At 40.7% G+C, this 15,644-nt stretch overlaps 1 protein-coding gene and 1 non-coding gene across 2 annotated transcripts; both read right to left on the bottom strand.

The window, feature by feature from the left end:
• Nucleotides 1-1,064: 1,064 nt before the first annotated feature.
• LOC131234229 (small nucleolar RNA R71) lies at nt 1,065-1,171 on the bottom strand. The gene has a single exon (XR_009165634.1). It is a non-coding gene; the product is annotated as a small nucleolar RNA R71 (small nucleolar RNA).
• Nucleotides 1,172-14,466: 13,295 nt separating this feature from the next.
• On the bottom strand, nt 14,467-15,208 carry LOC131233644 (14 kDa proline-rich protein DC2.15-like). The gene has a single exon (XM_058230431.1). The coding sequence runs from the start codon at nt 15,156-15,158 to the stop codon at nt 14,766-14,768; it is 393 nt and encodes a 130-aa protein (XP_058086414.1). The 5' UTR covers nt 15,159-15,208; the 3' UTR covers nt 14,467-14,765.
• Between the last annotated feature and the right edge of the window lie 436 nt (nt 15,209-15,644).

Raw genomic sequence — 15,644 nt, 5'->3', positions numbered from 1 at the left:
GAAATTAGGTTATTTCTTTTCCTTTTTAGAAATTAACTTTCTATTTTTGTTTTATTTTAGTAACTTTCTAATTTTAACTCTTTTAAAATCTAATTTGTTTCCTAAATTAGTTTTAGAATTTTTTTATTTTTTTTTTAGAAACTAACCTTCTTATTTTGTAGGCCTTTAAGATAGAAATCTCTAATTCGGTAAGCTCCTTCCCTACTTTCTATTTTTCAATTCTCTTTTAGTAATCTACTTTCTAGTTTAGGACTCTCCTAATTTATTTTAGAAATTTTCATCTTCTTTTAGGAATTCTTTCTTTTAGAAGCTAGTTCACTTCTATCTTTCTTTGAAGGATTGTTTTTCTCCTTTTTAGAATCTAACTTATTCTTGTTTTATTTTGCAGGTCCTTAACTTAGGGGCTTCAATTTGGTAATTTCTTTCCAACTCTCCCTCTCTTTCTTTCTAGATTTTCTTTTCCTTTCTTAGGATTAGGTTTTTAATTAAGGGCTGCGAGTGTTTTCATGCCCAAGTGGGCCCGTGACGACACTCGACGTCTCTTGACTGAAGGAGGATTGGTTGAGGGGTTGACTATCCATCGCAGGACTAGACACCGCTCGAAATCCCCTGAGTTAACTAAGGTTATGGCTGAAGACCAACCTCCTCCACTTCCACCCAGGGTGGAGGATACCCAAGATGAGAATGAGGTGCAACAGGCACCCCCGCCTCATACTTTACTAGATTATCTACAACCGGCGGGAGTGAGTATGCCCTCATGCATGATTTTTCCTGAAAACACAGGACAAATGGACATCAAGCCAGGAGTTATCCAACTCCTTCCCAAATTCCATGGACTTGAATCAAAAAGTCCATATTTACATTTGAAAGAGTTCGATGAGATTATAGCTACATTATGTTTTCCTAATGTATCTGAGGATACAATTAGGCTGAAACTCTTTCCTTTTTCCTTATAAGAGAAAGCTAAGACGTGGTTACATTCACTGCGTCCTAGATCCATTGGCACATGGAACGATATGCAGAGGGAATTCATAAAAAAATTCTTCTCACATCATAAGACAATTACCCTCAGAAAAGCGATCATGAACTTTGCCCAAAAGGAAGATGAAACATTCTTCCAATGTTGGGAAAGGTTCAAAGATTTGGTCAGTTCATGCCCACAACACGGATTTGAAACGTAACGCATTACAAATTTTTTCTACGATGGACTAACATCTTCCATGCGCCAAATGGTCGAGACAATGTGTAATGGAGAGTTCATCAACAAAGATGTTGACGAGGTATGGGATTACCTCGATAGTCTCGCTGAAAAAACACAATCATGGGACTATTACCCAATGGCGAACACCACGTCTAGGCCGACTCAATTAAAGGAAAAAGGTGGATTATATCTCTTGAAAGAAGAGGATGATCTCAAGTGTAAAGTGACTACGCTCATAAGGAAAGTTGAGGCCATGGAAGGAAAGAAGGATAAGGTCAATGAAATTGTTTGCGGCATCTGTGATTGCAACATTCACACAACTGAAAACTGTCCTACAATACCCGCCTTTCGAGGAGTGTTGAATGAACAAGCCAATGCCGTAAATAATTATCAAAGACCTTTTACTGGACCTAACTCCAACACATACACTCCTACCTGGAAAAAACAACCAAACATTAGTTGGAGAAATGGACAAACAGCGACTCCTCCAGGTTTCTTCAATCAAAATCCAAATCAAGTGAAACCTCAAGAGGAACCGGTTCAAAATCCCATACAAGAGCTGGCTCGGGCAATGCGGGGAATCACAGATTTTATGCAAAAGATAGATTCTCGTATGACGGGTATAGTAAAGGGGTTGCTTGCTGTACAAGCTCTCCCCAATCCTAAACCGCAGTACGAGAGTAATGATCCCAACTCTTCAAATCAAATGGGGCATGCTAAATCCATCACCACTCTTAGGAGTGGGAAGATCATTGATAAAACTCTTCCGGTTAGGCCCGAAAAGCCTCCAAGAACTAAAAGAGGACAACAATGATGGATCCAGGTGATGCCCCACAAAAAGTAGAACCGGAACTTCTAGAGAAGCCGATTGCTCCATTCCCCAACGGTTGGTTTCACCAAAACCTCTCTCTAACTCTCAGGATATCCTAGAGGTGTTGAAACAAGTGAAAGTCAACATTCCTCTACTTGATGTCGTTAAACAGATACCTTCATATGCCAAATTCCTAAAAGACTTACGCACGACCAAGCGACGGAAAATTATTCAAAAGAAAATCTTCTTGACTGAGAAAGTGAGTGCCATCCTGAAGCAAGACGTGCCACAGAAATTCAAGGATCCCGGTAGCCCAACCATATCATGTGTAATCGGGAACCATCGAATTGATCACGCACTTCTTGACTTAGGAGCGAGCGTCAATCTGATTCCCTACTCGGTATACAAACAGTTAGGTTTGGGTGAATTAAAACCCACCCTAACCACACTACAACTTGTTGATCGCTCTGTTCGTGTACCAAGAGGGATAATTGAGGATGTGTTGGTCCAAGTTGATAGATTTTACTACCCTGTAGACTTTATCATCCTGGACACCGAACCCATCAATAACATGAGCACTCAGATTCCCGTCATTCTTGGTCGCCCATTCCTTGCCACGTCAAATGTAATTATTAATTGCAGGAATGGTATCATGACTATGTCTTTTGGAAATTTGACATTGGAGTCAAACATTTTTTTCAATAACGGCAGCAACTCAGAAGATGATGACGATTTCCACGACATTAACATGATTGACTCTTTCGTGGAAGATACGACACCTCTGACCTTATCCTCCGACCATCTAGAGACGTGCCTGGCCCACTCCCATGATTTTGATGATGACATGATTAAGGAGACGTGCGCCTTGCTTGATACTGCACCGGTACTTGAAGTTAACCGATGGAGGCCACAATTTGAAGAATTACCACAAACTGATGTAGTGCCTCTACCGTCTAACCTCAAGCCGCCAAAGCTTGACCTCAAACCTTTGCCCTCTGATTTGAAATATGCATATTTGGGTCAAGATGAGACGTACCCGGTGGTGATCTCTGCCCACCTGGAGAAAGAACAGGAGAGTATGCTTATATCTACTCTCATTGAGCATAAAGGAGCCCTGGGATGGACGATAGCAGACCTCAAGGGAATCGATCCCTCGATTTGTACTCACCATATATATCTTGAGGATAATGCAAAAACCGCTCGGCAACCACAACGTAGACTAAATCCAAACATGAAGGAAGTGGTTAAGGCCGAGGTTCTTAAACTATTGGATGTGGGTATTATATACCCTATATCTGACAGTCAATGGGTGAGTCCAACTCAAGTGGTCCCTAAGAAGTCCGGAATCACCATCGTAGCCAATGCTAATAATGAACTCGTGCCAACTAGAGTCACTACTGGTTGGAGAATGTGCATTGACTACAGGAAGTTGAATACCGTCACGAGGAAAGACCACTTTCCTTTACCATTCATTGATCAGATCCTGGAAAGGTTAGCTGGTCATTCCTATTACAGTTTCCTTGATGGGTATTCAGGCTACAACCAGATAGAGATAGCCCCTGAAGACCAGGAAAAGACCACATTTACATGTCCCTACGGCACCTTTGCCTATCGAAGGATGCCATTCGGACTATGTAATGCCCCTGCCACCTTTCAGCGATGTATGCTTAGTATCTTTTCTGATATGGTGGGGCAATATCTAGAGGTCTTCATGGACGACTTCTCTGTTTACGGTCCATCTTTCAGCAAGTGCTTGGAAAGCCTTAAATGTGTGCTGAAAAGATGTGAAGAAAAGAAATTGGTACTTAATTGGGAGAAGTGTCATTTTATGGTTCGAAGGGAATTGTCCTTGGGCATATCATCTCGTCCAAAGGAATCGAGGTAGATAAGGCAAAAATCGATCTTATCTCTAACCTACCTCCACCCAAGAACATCGGAGATGTGCGATCCTTCTTAGGACACGCAGGATTTTACAGGCGATTCATAAAGGACTTTAGTCTCCTCTCGTCCTTTATGTAATCTTCTTCAAAAGGATGCTCCATACGAGTGGACTGAGCAATGCCGGGAAGCTTTCACCAAGCTTAAGGGCACGTTAACCACTGCACCTATCATGCAGCCACCCGATGGAGCCTTCCTTTTGAGCTTATTGCGACGCTTCTGATTATGCTCTTGGAGTGGTTCTAGGTCAGAGAAAAGATAAGAGGCCTTACGTCATTCATTATGCAAGTAGGACTCTAAATCCTTCCCAGTGAACTACTCGACTACGGAAAAGGAACTCTTAGCCGTAGTGTTCGCCTTGGACAAATTTAGGTCCTACTTGATCGGATCCAAAATCATTATCTACACGGATCATGCGGCACTTAAGTATCTTCTTTCTAAGAATGATTCTAAGCCCCCCGATACGATGGATCCTTCTACTCCAAGAATTTGATTTGGAAATTAAAGATAAAAAGGGAGTAGAGAACGTAGTGGTGATCACCTTTCTCGCCTTAATACCTCGAGTCCCTTGAGACGACTCATATCAACGACATGTTCCCGGATGAACAACTGTTTTGAGTCTCCCATTCACCTTGGTTCTTGATATTGCTAATTATCTTGCTACGGGTGCCATACCGACACGGACTACGAAGATAAGAAGAAATTCTTCACCGAGGTCGCAACTTTTTCTGGATGATCCTTATTTATTTAAATATTGCCAGACCAAATTCTAAGGAGATGTGTACCAGGCGATGAGCATCAGAGCGTCATCTTCTGTCACTCAGAGGCCTGTGGTGGTCACTTTTCTGCTAAAAAGACCACAGCCAAGATTCTGCAGTGTGGCTTTTACTGGCCCACTATGTTTAGGGACACTCATGAGTTTTGCAAAGCTTGTGAGCGTTGTCAGAAATTGGGAGCATTGTCCCGTCGAAATATGATGCCTTTGAATCCCATTCTTATCATTGAAGCATTTGATTGCTGGGGCATCGATTTCATGGGACCATTCCCCCAATCTTCTGGAAATCTGTATATTTTGCTCGCCGTGGATTATGTCACTAAATGGGTCGAAGCGATTCCGTGTCGAAAGAATGACCATCGCACGGTTATTAAATTCTTAAAAGAAAACATCCTTTCTCAATTCGGAACGCCTCGAGCCATCATTAGTGATGGGGGCTCACACTTTTGTAATAGACCATTCGAGAGCTTAATGAAGAAATACGGTATCTCTCATAAGGTAAGCACCCCGTACCACCCACAGACAAGTGGGCAAGCTGAGATTTCTAATAGGGAAATTAAACACATTTTGGAGAAAACGGTTAACCCTGATCGTAAGGATTGGTCAGTTCGATTGACCGATGCCTTATGGGCATACCGTACTGCATTTAAAACCCCTATTGGGATGTCTCCCTTTAGACTTGTCTATGGGAAGGTTTGTCACTTGCCTGTGGAGCTGGAACATAAAGCGTACTGGGCGATCAAAAATCTTAATTTCAATCTGGACAACGCTGGCTCGCTACGCAAACTTCAATTGAATGAACTTGAGAAAATCCGGAATGATGCGTACGATAATTCGAGAATTTACAAGGACAAGATGAAAGCATTTCATGACCAACACATTTTGCGAAAATCATTCACCCCTGGTCAGAAGGTCCTTTTGTACAATTCTCGATTACATCTTTTTCCAGGTAAGCTTCGATCTCGTTGGACCGGCCCTTACATTATTGTCACTGTTTTTTCGCATGGGGCTGTTGAGATAAGAGATCCCGACAATGGTAAGGAGTTTAAAGTCAATGGACATCGATTGAAACCATTTGTCGAGAAATTTGATTCAGAGGACATGTCCATGCCTCTGACTGATCCTGTTTACCAGGATTGATCTCCTAGTCTGATGGAGGTATAGGTAGGTTTATCGCTTTCATAGGACTAGGGTAGTTGCTTTATTTGTCTGGCTGAAGACGGTAAACTTAGCGCTCCTGGGAGGCAACCCAGTTCTTCATTTCATGTCATTTTTTTCATTAGTCAGTTCAATGTTTGTGGGTAACATTACTGCAAACCCTCACGAGACTACAACTCGTCCACTAGGGGTAACCTAGGGGTTTAAAGGCTTGTTGCATACGCTAAATGCAATCGAGAGCACCTACGAAAGTGGTATAGGTAGGATTTTATTTTGTGTTATTTTTGTTGCCTTTTCTCTCGTGCTGACCGACGCCCATGCTGTGATCCCTTGGAAAGTGTCTCTCTATGCATCATCCAGGTACTATCTTCCCATTACTTCTCATTTACTCATTTTGTCCCATGTGCATTGCATGCCTATTTCTTTTACATTGAGGACAATGTAGATTTTTGGTTGGGGGTGGGAGATTAGGTTTCCTAATCAGTGTTTTCTTGGTCTTGAGCAAAAGTTGTGAAAATTTTTAATTTTTCAGGATTTCTGATGAATTCAAAGTGATCTTGATGGCCATCTAGGGCACTTAGAATTTTAAAATGCGTGATGTTGGTACTTCATGACTCTTGGATTCAGTTATCTATCAAATTTCACAGCTAAGTTTGAATTGTTAATCCGTTATTAGAATTTGTAAACATTGATTGAGACATGAATTCGCAGGACACATCTCGCGTGCATATTCAGGTTTCAGTTCGTTATTGAAGGATTAACTTGGTAATCACTAAACATGAAAGGAACCAACTTGGAAAATTGAAAGGATTGGGCAAATGGTCTTTACCTTAGGTTTGCTCCCTATAGGTGTAGATTTAATTCCCCATGAATGATATGTGAAAAAGTTGGGTGTACAGTCTTTACCTTAGGTTTGCTCCCTATAGGTGAGGATCTAATCCCTCTTCTTGGCGTTACTGCTAATGAAAAAATCAAAAAAAATTAAAAGAATAAAAAGATAATGTGTAAGCCAAGTTGGGTTATCGTGAATTCTCTTATTGGTCACCAATAATATCCTTAAATAGAGAGGTGAATCTTAATGTTGATAAGTCGAGATTAGACTATACATCCATAGAATTCAGTGTTTGGAATTGTTCTAATTAAGGGATTAATATTTGAACTTGATTATGAAGTTTACTGTGAGCTTGATTTTAGGCGAAAGTAATGCCAACATTCATGAATCATAGAATTCTAGGATCTGGATTGTTTTTTTCAAAAATCATTTGAGTTTATAGAAATTGTTCTGTAATTCTCAACTTATTTTTCGCATACTTTGCTCGGGACTAGCAAAATGCTGGTTGGGGGTTGTGTTGAGGGTCAAATATTACATATTAGACCCCAGTTCTTACCTGATTTTAAGAACATGATACCGTTTAACGCCCTGCTTTAATCGTGTTTGTGATACAAGGTGCATTTAGGAGCCTGGACTGAAAAAAGGGTACTAAAAGTGTGAATTTGATGTCTGAAGTTACCAAGGCAAGGGACGGACCCCAGCAGACCGAGATCAAAGAATTTATATGCTAGAGATCTGAGAAAATCACGCCATTCACGTTAAACGGGCCTGAAAATTGTATAGAATGCAAGATCACAAGGTTCCCACTATCCATTCGGCTCAAAATTTTATATGTAGCCTGAGGACCATAAATAAACCGTACACGTCAAATTTTAGTCATTGGATCCCTCTGCAAGTGGCCCAACGCTCAGAGCAGCCCATAAACCATTGATTTTGGGCTCACCTGAGATCTGGATATGCCAGAAATTTGGTCTCAACGCCTTAAATTATGAGAAGAACCAAATGGACGGAGCGGATTTATTACATGCATCAGGGTGGGACCCATTTTTGTGAGAGAGAGTACACACTGGATGTGTACTGGCTCATATACGCAGTCTTGACTGCGTTTGACCCGCACCCACTCGACTTCACAAGCAAAGAAGGAAACAGGCTCTGTTTTTGCCTTCACGCGCAGCCGACCACGGGAAGTAGCAGTGGGCCACCGTCATCATGTATTTAGATGATCCACACCGGTCATTCAATCCAGACTGGAAGCTTGACCGTCGGCTCGTTGACGGACTTCCAGATGACAGCAGCGACTAGGTTTTTACTGTCTAAACGGTAGACAGACGGTGACAAGTTAAATCTTGCGGTCCACACTGAAATCGAGCCAATCTGGTCACCCCCGGACGGTTTCTCATTGCACATCCAATGGACAGAGTGGATCTCCTCACTGACGCTGACCATGGGCCCCACCAGTAGCTCAGCGCAGGTCCTGCACAGGCAGAGAGTCCAAGCAGCGCCCGGACGCTGCCGCTCATCGTGGCCCCTTTTGTGATTTCAATCACCGTCGGATTGATGATCCAGACCATCCACATGCTTCAACAGATGGCCATAGCCCTAGCCAAGGTGTCAGAATCAACAAATGTGTTGATTTCACGCTGCAAAATCAAATCAAACGGAGGGTGTTTTGCTGCGAAAAAAACAGATTGCGCGTCCGGTTTCTGCTGCGAAAAATTTTCGCATGGAGTGCGGAAACTCCAGCCACCGCCTCTAGCACTCCAGCAGGGTCTTTGCTGCCTATAAAGAGAGAGAAAGGAGGCAGCGGGAGGGGGGATTCAAGGAGAAGAAAGAAAGAAAGGAAGAAAGGAAGAGACGGGAAGACGTGTTTTTCTGTAGTGGACGTCAGGGAGCGTTTTTTTTGCAGGGACCCATGTCAGGAAGGTGAGTGAGGAAGTCAGGCAGCCGTGGAGACAAGGAGCTCGTCTGTGGTTGCTGCACATCAGGGAGAGAAAGAGGAGACAGGGAGCTCAGTTTTGATTTGTGCCCGGTTTTGTTCTTCTTCCGTTTCTTCTTCTTCTTTTTTCTTTTTCTTCTTCTTCTTTTTAATTGGATTTTAGCCCATTCATGTATGGTTAAACTCCTTAGCTAGGGCTAAGGGGTGAAGCTTGTGGCGTGATGGGAGATTCTACTTTGTGCCTCTAAATTTTATAAACTGAACTTGATTTAGTGATGATTATAAGGAATATTTTTCTTAGTCTTTAATGGTCTGTTGTGACTGAAATTACAATGGGTTTGCAATGGCTCTGAATATTTCTTTTCCCTTTTTATGTTTATGAAGTCAGGAAGCCCTGTTGTTCACCATCGTCTCCTGGGCATGGTTGGATGATCGCACCCTTCCTAACTTTCATGTACTTTTGATTGGTTGGTAATTAGTTTAATCCTATTATTTGCTTTGTCTCCTGGGCATGGTTAGATGATGGAATCCATTCTAATTCATATACCTTTCATCTTTTGAAAACCAGATCAAGTAAGTTCAGTTTGAATCCTTGATGCAGGCATAAGATCTCCCTGATCTCTACAAGTGGATCCTCTGAATCCCTAGTTTCCTTCCTCTGAATTCCTTAAAGTTTTAGATAATTATTCCACAATTATTTCTTAAATTCTATTTTGTTTAGATCGCATCTTAGTCTAGTGCTAGTTCTACTTGGTTTCAGATAACATACAGGTATCAGTCCCTGTGGATTCGACCTCGGTCTTATCGAGTTTATTACTACATCACAACCCTACACTTGGGGAGTGAACAGATTTATTTATGGACTTCGTGCTTGGTCTCCCACGAACACAACGCGGCATGGATTCGGTGTTCGTGGTAGTAGATCGTTTCTCCAAGATAGCGCACTTTATTCCATGCAAGAAGACTCTCGATGCAACACACGTGGCGAATCTATTCTTTAGAGAAATTATGCTGCTACACGGGGTTCCCAAGACTATTACTTCTGACCGTGACACGAAGTTCATAAGCCACTTTTGGTAGACTTTGTGGACTCGATTCGATACACGACTTCAGTTCAACAACGCCTACCAACCACAGACTGACAGTCAAACTGAGGTTGTGAATTGCATGTTTGGAAACCTCCTTCGATGTATTTCAGGAGAAAAACTTAAGCAGTGGGATTTGTACTTGTCTCAAGCGGAGTTTGCATTCAATAACATGGTGAACCGTTCGATAGGAAAATCCCCATTCCAGATTATTTATAGACGAGTACCTCGCCACACACTAGATTTGCTCCCTCTACCCAAGCTCCCAGGTATGAGCATTGCAGCAGAACATATGGCTGACAAGATCATGGGCATTCATGCGGAGGTACAAACCAAGCTATATGCCTCGAACAAAAAGTACAAGGAGCAAGCAGACAAGCGTCGGCGACAAAAAGTGTTCGAGGTAGGCAACCAAGTAATGGTCCATCTATGCAAAGAACGATTTCCGACCAGAACGTACAACAAGTCGAAGACTAAAAAGATTGGACCGGTACCAATCATTCGAAAGATCAATGACAATGTTTATGTTGTTGATCTTCCAGATGACATGGCAATCTCACGGACTTTCAACGTCACGGACCTGACCGAGTATCATGAACCAGCGCAGGATGAGAACTTGAGGACGAGTTCTTTTAAAGTGGAGGGGACTGATGTAAAGCGGGTCGTGAACAGTTTCATGGCTAAGATAGATCAGAAAAGGCCCGGTCGACGATAGAAGTGATCCAGACCATCGGACCTTAGATAGGGGGTATCTCGCAATCTGGAATGAGTTATCTAATGTAAAATATATGATTTTGGGGTAGAACGAGCTACTTTAGCCAACCAACCCCGCTATGTCGGGTTACGCAGCCCGGAATTACGAAAAACCCCTTGATCGATGGTCGTTTCCCTATTTTAATTCCATTTTTACGATAAATAGTAAGTTTTAGTTTGATTATAACTCTTCATCCGTCGGGCTTTAGGAGTTGCGCTCAACGTGAAAAGAGCTTAGAATAATTAGGAGAACGGTTTGGTGAAGCGAAATAGGACACTTACTATTTTTGGCCAAAAACCTTGCGCACTAGTAGACATCACGACCGTCTATAAATAGTAAGTTTACTATTTATAGTAAGTCGCGAATTCTAGGAGTTTGAGTTGTAGTTTGATTCTGATTTCTTTCTCATTGCTTGGTACCCTTATTTAAAGGGTTGTGAACTCGTTTTTAATAATTCATCAATCAATTTCGAATTTATTAGAATTTATTTCTATTTTCTGCTTTCTTTCCTCGTGGATTCGAGAAGTCTCTGTGAGGAGTCCAGAGAAGTTCCGTGGATTCGGAATAGTTATCTTCTTGAGGAAGACGGTGCTCGACCTCACGTCCTCCCCTGCGTCAGCTGGTAAAACCCAACTTTTTTCTTCTTAAAAACTACATCTAATAAACGCTCTGTAATAACCATTGGGAGCTACAGAAGCAAACTCCAAGTCGAATCACACAAGTGAAAGATGATTAGGGTTTGGTCTTTTTCATCGACTTTGCCTCCACGTTTGTCAATTTGCAAAGAAACTGATTAAACGTGCTAATATGTTTATTAAGATTTGACTCTTCTACCATCTTCAAATTGTAAAATTATTTCTTCAGATACAAATGATTATTGAGAGATTTTATCATGTACAATTTTTTTAACTTCATCCAAAACACCGTAGTGGTCTTCTAATCAAGGACATTATAAATGATATCATCTGGCAAACATAATTAAATCGAGGTAATCGTCATTTGATCAAGTTCTTCCCACTTTTCATTGTTTGTAGTCGTAAGACGCTTCATTATACCAAAGAGTGTCTATTGCAATCCTTATTGAACTAGAAAGCTTATCATCTTCACCTTACATAGTTCAAAGTTATTTTTCCTAGTGAACTTTTAAATCTGATACTTCACGCTTGATCCCTTCATCGTCATGTTTCTAATTCAAACTCAAATCACAATATATATCTCTAATATCACTTGTTGGGAATTGTGGAAGCAAACCCCAAGTAGAATCACATAAGTGAAAGATGCAAATAAAGCAACACAGAGAATATACAAATTTACATAGAAAAATTCTTGCGGGAAAAAACTACAATACAAAGCAAAGAGTAATCCACTATAAAAACGAAAATACAAAGGATTATATCAACTTACAGATGCGAAAACTCTAGCTTTCTTCCTTCCAAACATTAGAAAAGATTTTCTCTCCTTGTTCTACCTTAATCCTGTATTACACTCATATATATAATGTTACATTCAGAATAAGAAACAAATCGCGTCATTATGCGACTGTGTGTGTTTTGATCTAAGCTTCGATAGATCAACATTGATCAAGCAACCCTCAATTGATTGGGCCTCCATGTTCGATCAATCCAACATGCTCAAAAGTGTCTAACGAGAAAACTAGAAAATTCAAAAAAAAAAAAAAATTGATCAATCGATCAGTTGGTCGATCGATCGAAGACCTATGTCTATAGATTAAAAACACCTGATTTCAACAATAAAATCTTATCAAAACCCTACTTAATTAAAACAAATAACCTTTAGAAGCTCTGAAATGGTAACTGATATATGTGATCACGGTCATAATGCCAACACTACAGTAGCCTTCAGCAATTTTATAGAAGGAAGAAAAACAGTTCCATATTTATTAAGCTGCCTAATACATATTTTATTGTAACAACCATGACTATATATAGATATTTTCCCGAAAATATTAGGATTATATATCCATGGCTTTGGTTATTTGCCTTTTTCTAATTTTATTTCCTTTTTCTTTTCAGAATGAATAAAATTTAAATTGAAGAAGGACAAATGAACAACTAACGATGCAAATTGGAGAAAAAAACAAATTAAAATTGCACTTTATAACCTCCACCAGAAAAAAAAAAAAAAAAAGATTTAACATGTCGGTGCACGATGTTGAGCCTCACCAGGTGACACTTTCGTCTATCCGTGGCATCCCAAAGCATGGTTCACCTCTAGATAAGACCCAGTTCAAAATTCACTCCGGTTAGATGTCCTTAAACCACTGCTGGATGTTTGTTTTTTTTTAACCCTTGGTAAACGTCCAAAAGTTAGGCGATTGACCAATGAGTTAGGATAACACATGAATCGGTGCAATATTCAAGATGTGACCTATCAAATGGACGGTCCGGATTCGATTCCCATTCAAACTCTGAGTAGGAATAACATGATGTATTGCACCAGCAAAGTGCATGGTGTGCTTCCTCAATCCATACCATTCATCCGATGTCTTAACTCTTGGATGGGCCACATTCCCAAAACGATAGTAATATGATGACTCTAATTGGCAAATCCATACAAAATTCTTACACTCTCCATATATATCGAAAGGTTGAAACTGAAGTGGCCGGGATCATGAGATTTTGGTTATATCCAATCCAAGGCATGTCTCATCTAGGGAACGATCTAGATTAGTTAGCAAGTGTACCAGTTGCATCCATTGAACTTTTACATGGTCCACCCACATGTGAAAGTTAGAAAGAAACGCTAATAATGTGGGCTAGCTCCATATTAATTCAAGTTTAATGGGCCGGGATTAAGTACTACCCCCGTCAGGACCTGGGGACCTACCTAGAGACGTACAGTCCAGGAGATGCTCTATGCAGCCCACCATGATGTACGTGTTTTATCCATGCTGTCCATCAATTTTATAGATCATACATTTTATGGCATGAGTCAAAAAATGAGTCAGATATAAGGCTCAAGTGGACCACACCATAGGAAGCATTTGCGGCAATGATACCCACCACCGTTGAAATCTTCCTATGGCCACCGTGATGTTTATTTTCCATCCAACGTGTTCATGAGGTCACATATACCCGGAAGAAGGGAAAACACAAATATCGGCTTGATCCAACACTTTTGTGATCCTTGATAAAATTTCAATGGTAGGCATTCAATCCTCATTATTTCTTCTAGTATGGTCCACTTGAACCTTCTATCTACCTCTTTTTTGGACCCATCACCTAAAATGATCTTTCTAAATGATTGGACAGCATGGATAAAACACATATATCATTGTTGGCACTACAAAGCACCTGACAGGTCCGTCCATCTCTACCCAGGTCGTGGTGGGGGTAGTACTCAATCGGCGTACAGTTTCATGTAGTTATTACGTGGAATCGTACAAAAGGATAGTTATTTATCAAGCTTCCAAGCTCATCATAAAATTCCCTTGCCATATACAGTAATGTGTTTGCTGCATGGTGGTTGGATTTTTTATGGTGCAGGTACCTTCTGATTTGATGGGTAAGGGACAGTCTGATTGTAGAGGTTTTGCCAGTCTATTGTTGTTTTTTATGAATGTTTTATTGGGCGGGTCTATATTCCTTGATTCATATGATGGAAGCCCACCCAAAATTATGCACAGATTTATTTATTTATTTTTCTGAATCAATAAAATTAGAGGTGATGTGCTCTCACCTTTTACAAAAAATAAAAAAGTAATATGTTTGCTTATTAATAGATAGTAGTAGATCTAATTACACTTTCTGGTCATTCATCAAAAAGAAATATTATCTCATACCAAGTACATTAAGGTTCATGTTAAATGGCTTAGGGCGTGTTTTGTCACACCAAAAGGCAGGTGAATTGTTTCTCCCATAAACGAACCAATCCCATTTGAAGTCACATCAAAATGGGCTCTCAAAATCTATTTTGGGTCTCTGAAAAAAAAAAGAATAAAAAAATCACCAACCAATTTGAACAAATGTAGCATTGATTAACTATAAGAACTGCATGCAAAATACAATACAAGGAAGCTACATTTCCTTGAAGCCCAGGAATAGAGAAATAAATAGACGTCTTCCACAAATCACAATGACTTATTTCTAGGACAAACATCCTTAACTATCATCAGAAAGGATAACTGGCCCTAGGTGACCTTTCCCAACACAAATTCAATATAGATAGAATACAACAAATTCAGGGACACACACCAAAACAATACAAATCACAGCTTAGAAACGCAGTAACCCAGCTTTAGGGGGGAGAGGGGGACTAAGCGCATTGGAAGCCAGATGGGTACTTCTTGCCACATGTGTTCAAGAGCAAGCTGAGGGACACTGGGATATTAAGGTTAATGCCCAAGATATTAGCTTTAATGGCTGTGCAAAGGCAGACAGCAGCTTCAAGATCGGCCAGTCCTTCGAGCAGAGAGCAACATGGGAGGGTTGGTGGGGAGCCAATCACCACATTCACCAGCCCCAGCAGGTCCGCACATACACCTAGCTTCAGTGTATCTTTTGGGCATGATGGGTGCTTGTCATGGTGCTTGTGGTGAGGCTTAGGTGCAGCTGGTGGGCATGGAACGTACGTAGACGTAACCAAAGAGAAGAACAGAAGGTTGAGAGAGAGAAAAATTGCTGTTGTTGCAAATGTCTTTGAAGCCATTTACAAAACACTGCGAGAGAGAGAGAGAGAGATGGGATTTGTGAAATGGAATGTAAGGTATTTATAGGGAGAGGTAGGATGTGTTGAGAGAAAAATAAGAAGGGAGATCCCGAGATGAGAATCTACATAATAGATGATCCATATCTTTGCACAGTACGCGAGAGTTTCCGATTAAGATATGTGGGAGCCATTATTCGGTATCCATGCCATTGCCATGTTTCATCGCACCATTGACACAGGGGAGGACGTGAGGTCGAGCACCGTCTTCCTCAAGAGGATAACTATTCCGAATCCACAGAACTTTTCTCTAGACTCCTCACAGACTTCTCGAATCCACGAGGAAAGAAAGCAGAAAATAAAAATAAATTCTAATAAATTCGAAATTGATTTATGAATGAGTAAAAACAAGTTCACAACCCTTTAAATAGGAGTACCAAGCAATGGGAAAAAAATCAGAATCAAACTACAACTAAAACTCCTAGAATT

Source organism: Magnolia sinica, chromosome 18, assembly GCF_029962835.1.
Source record: "Magnolia sinica isolate HGM2019 chromosome 18, MsV1, whole genome shotgun sequence".
NCBI lineage: Eukaryota > Viridiplantae > Streptophyta > Magnoliopsida > Magnoliales > Magnoliaceae > Magnolia > Magnolia sinica.
The sequence above is the reverse complement of the archived record's forward strand: the minus strand, read 5'-3'. Positions and strand labels throughout refer to the sequence as shown.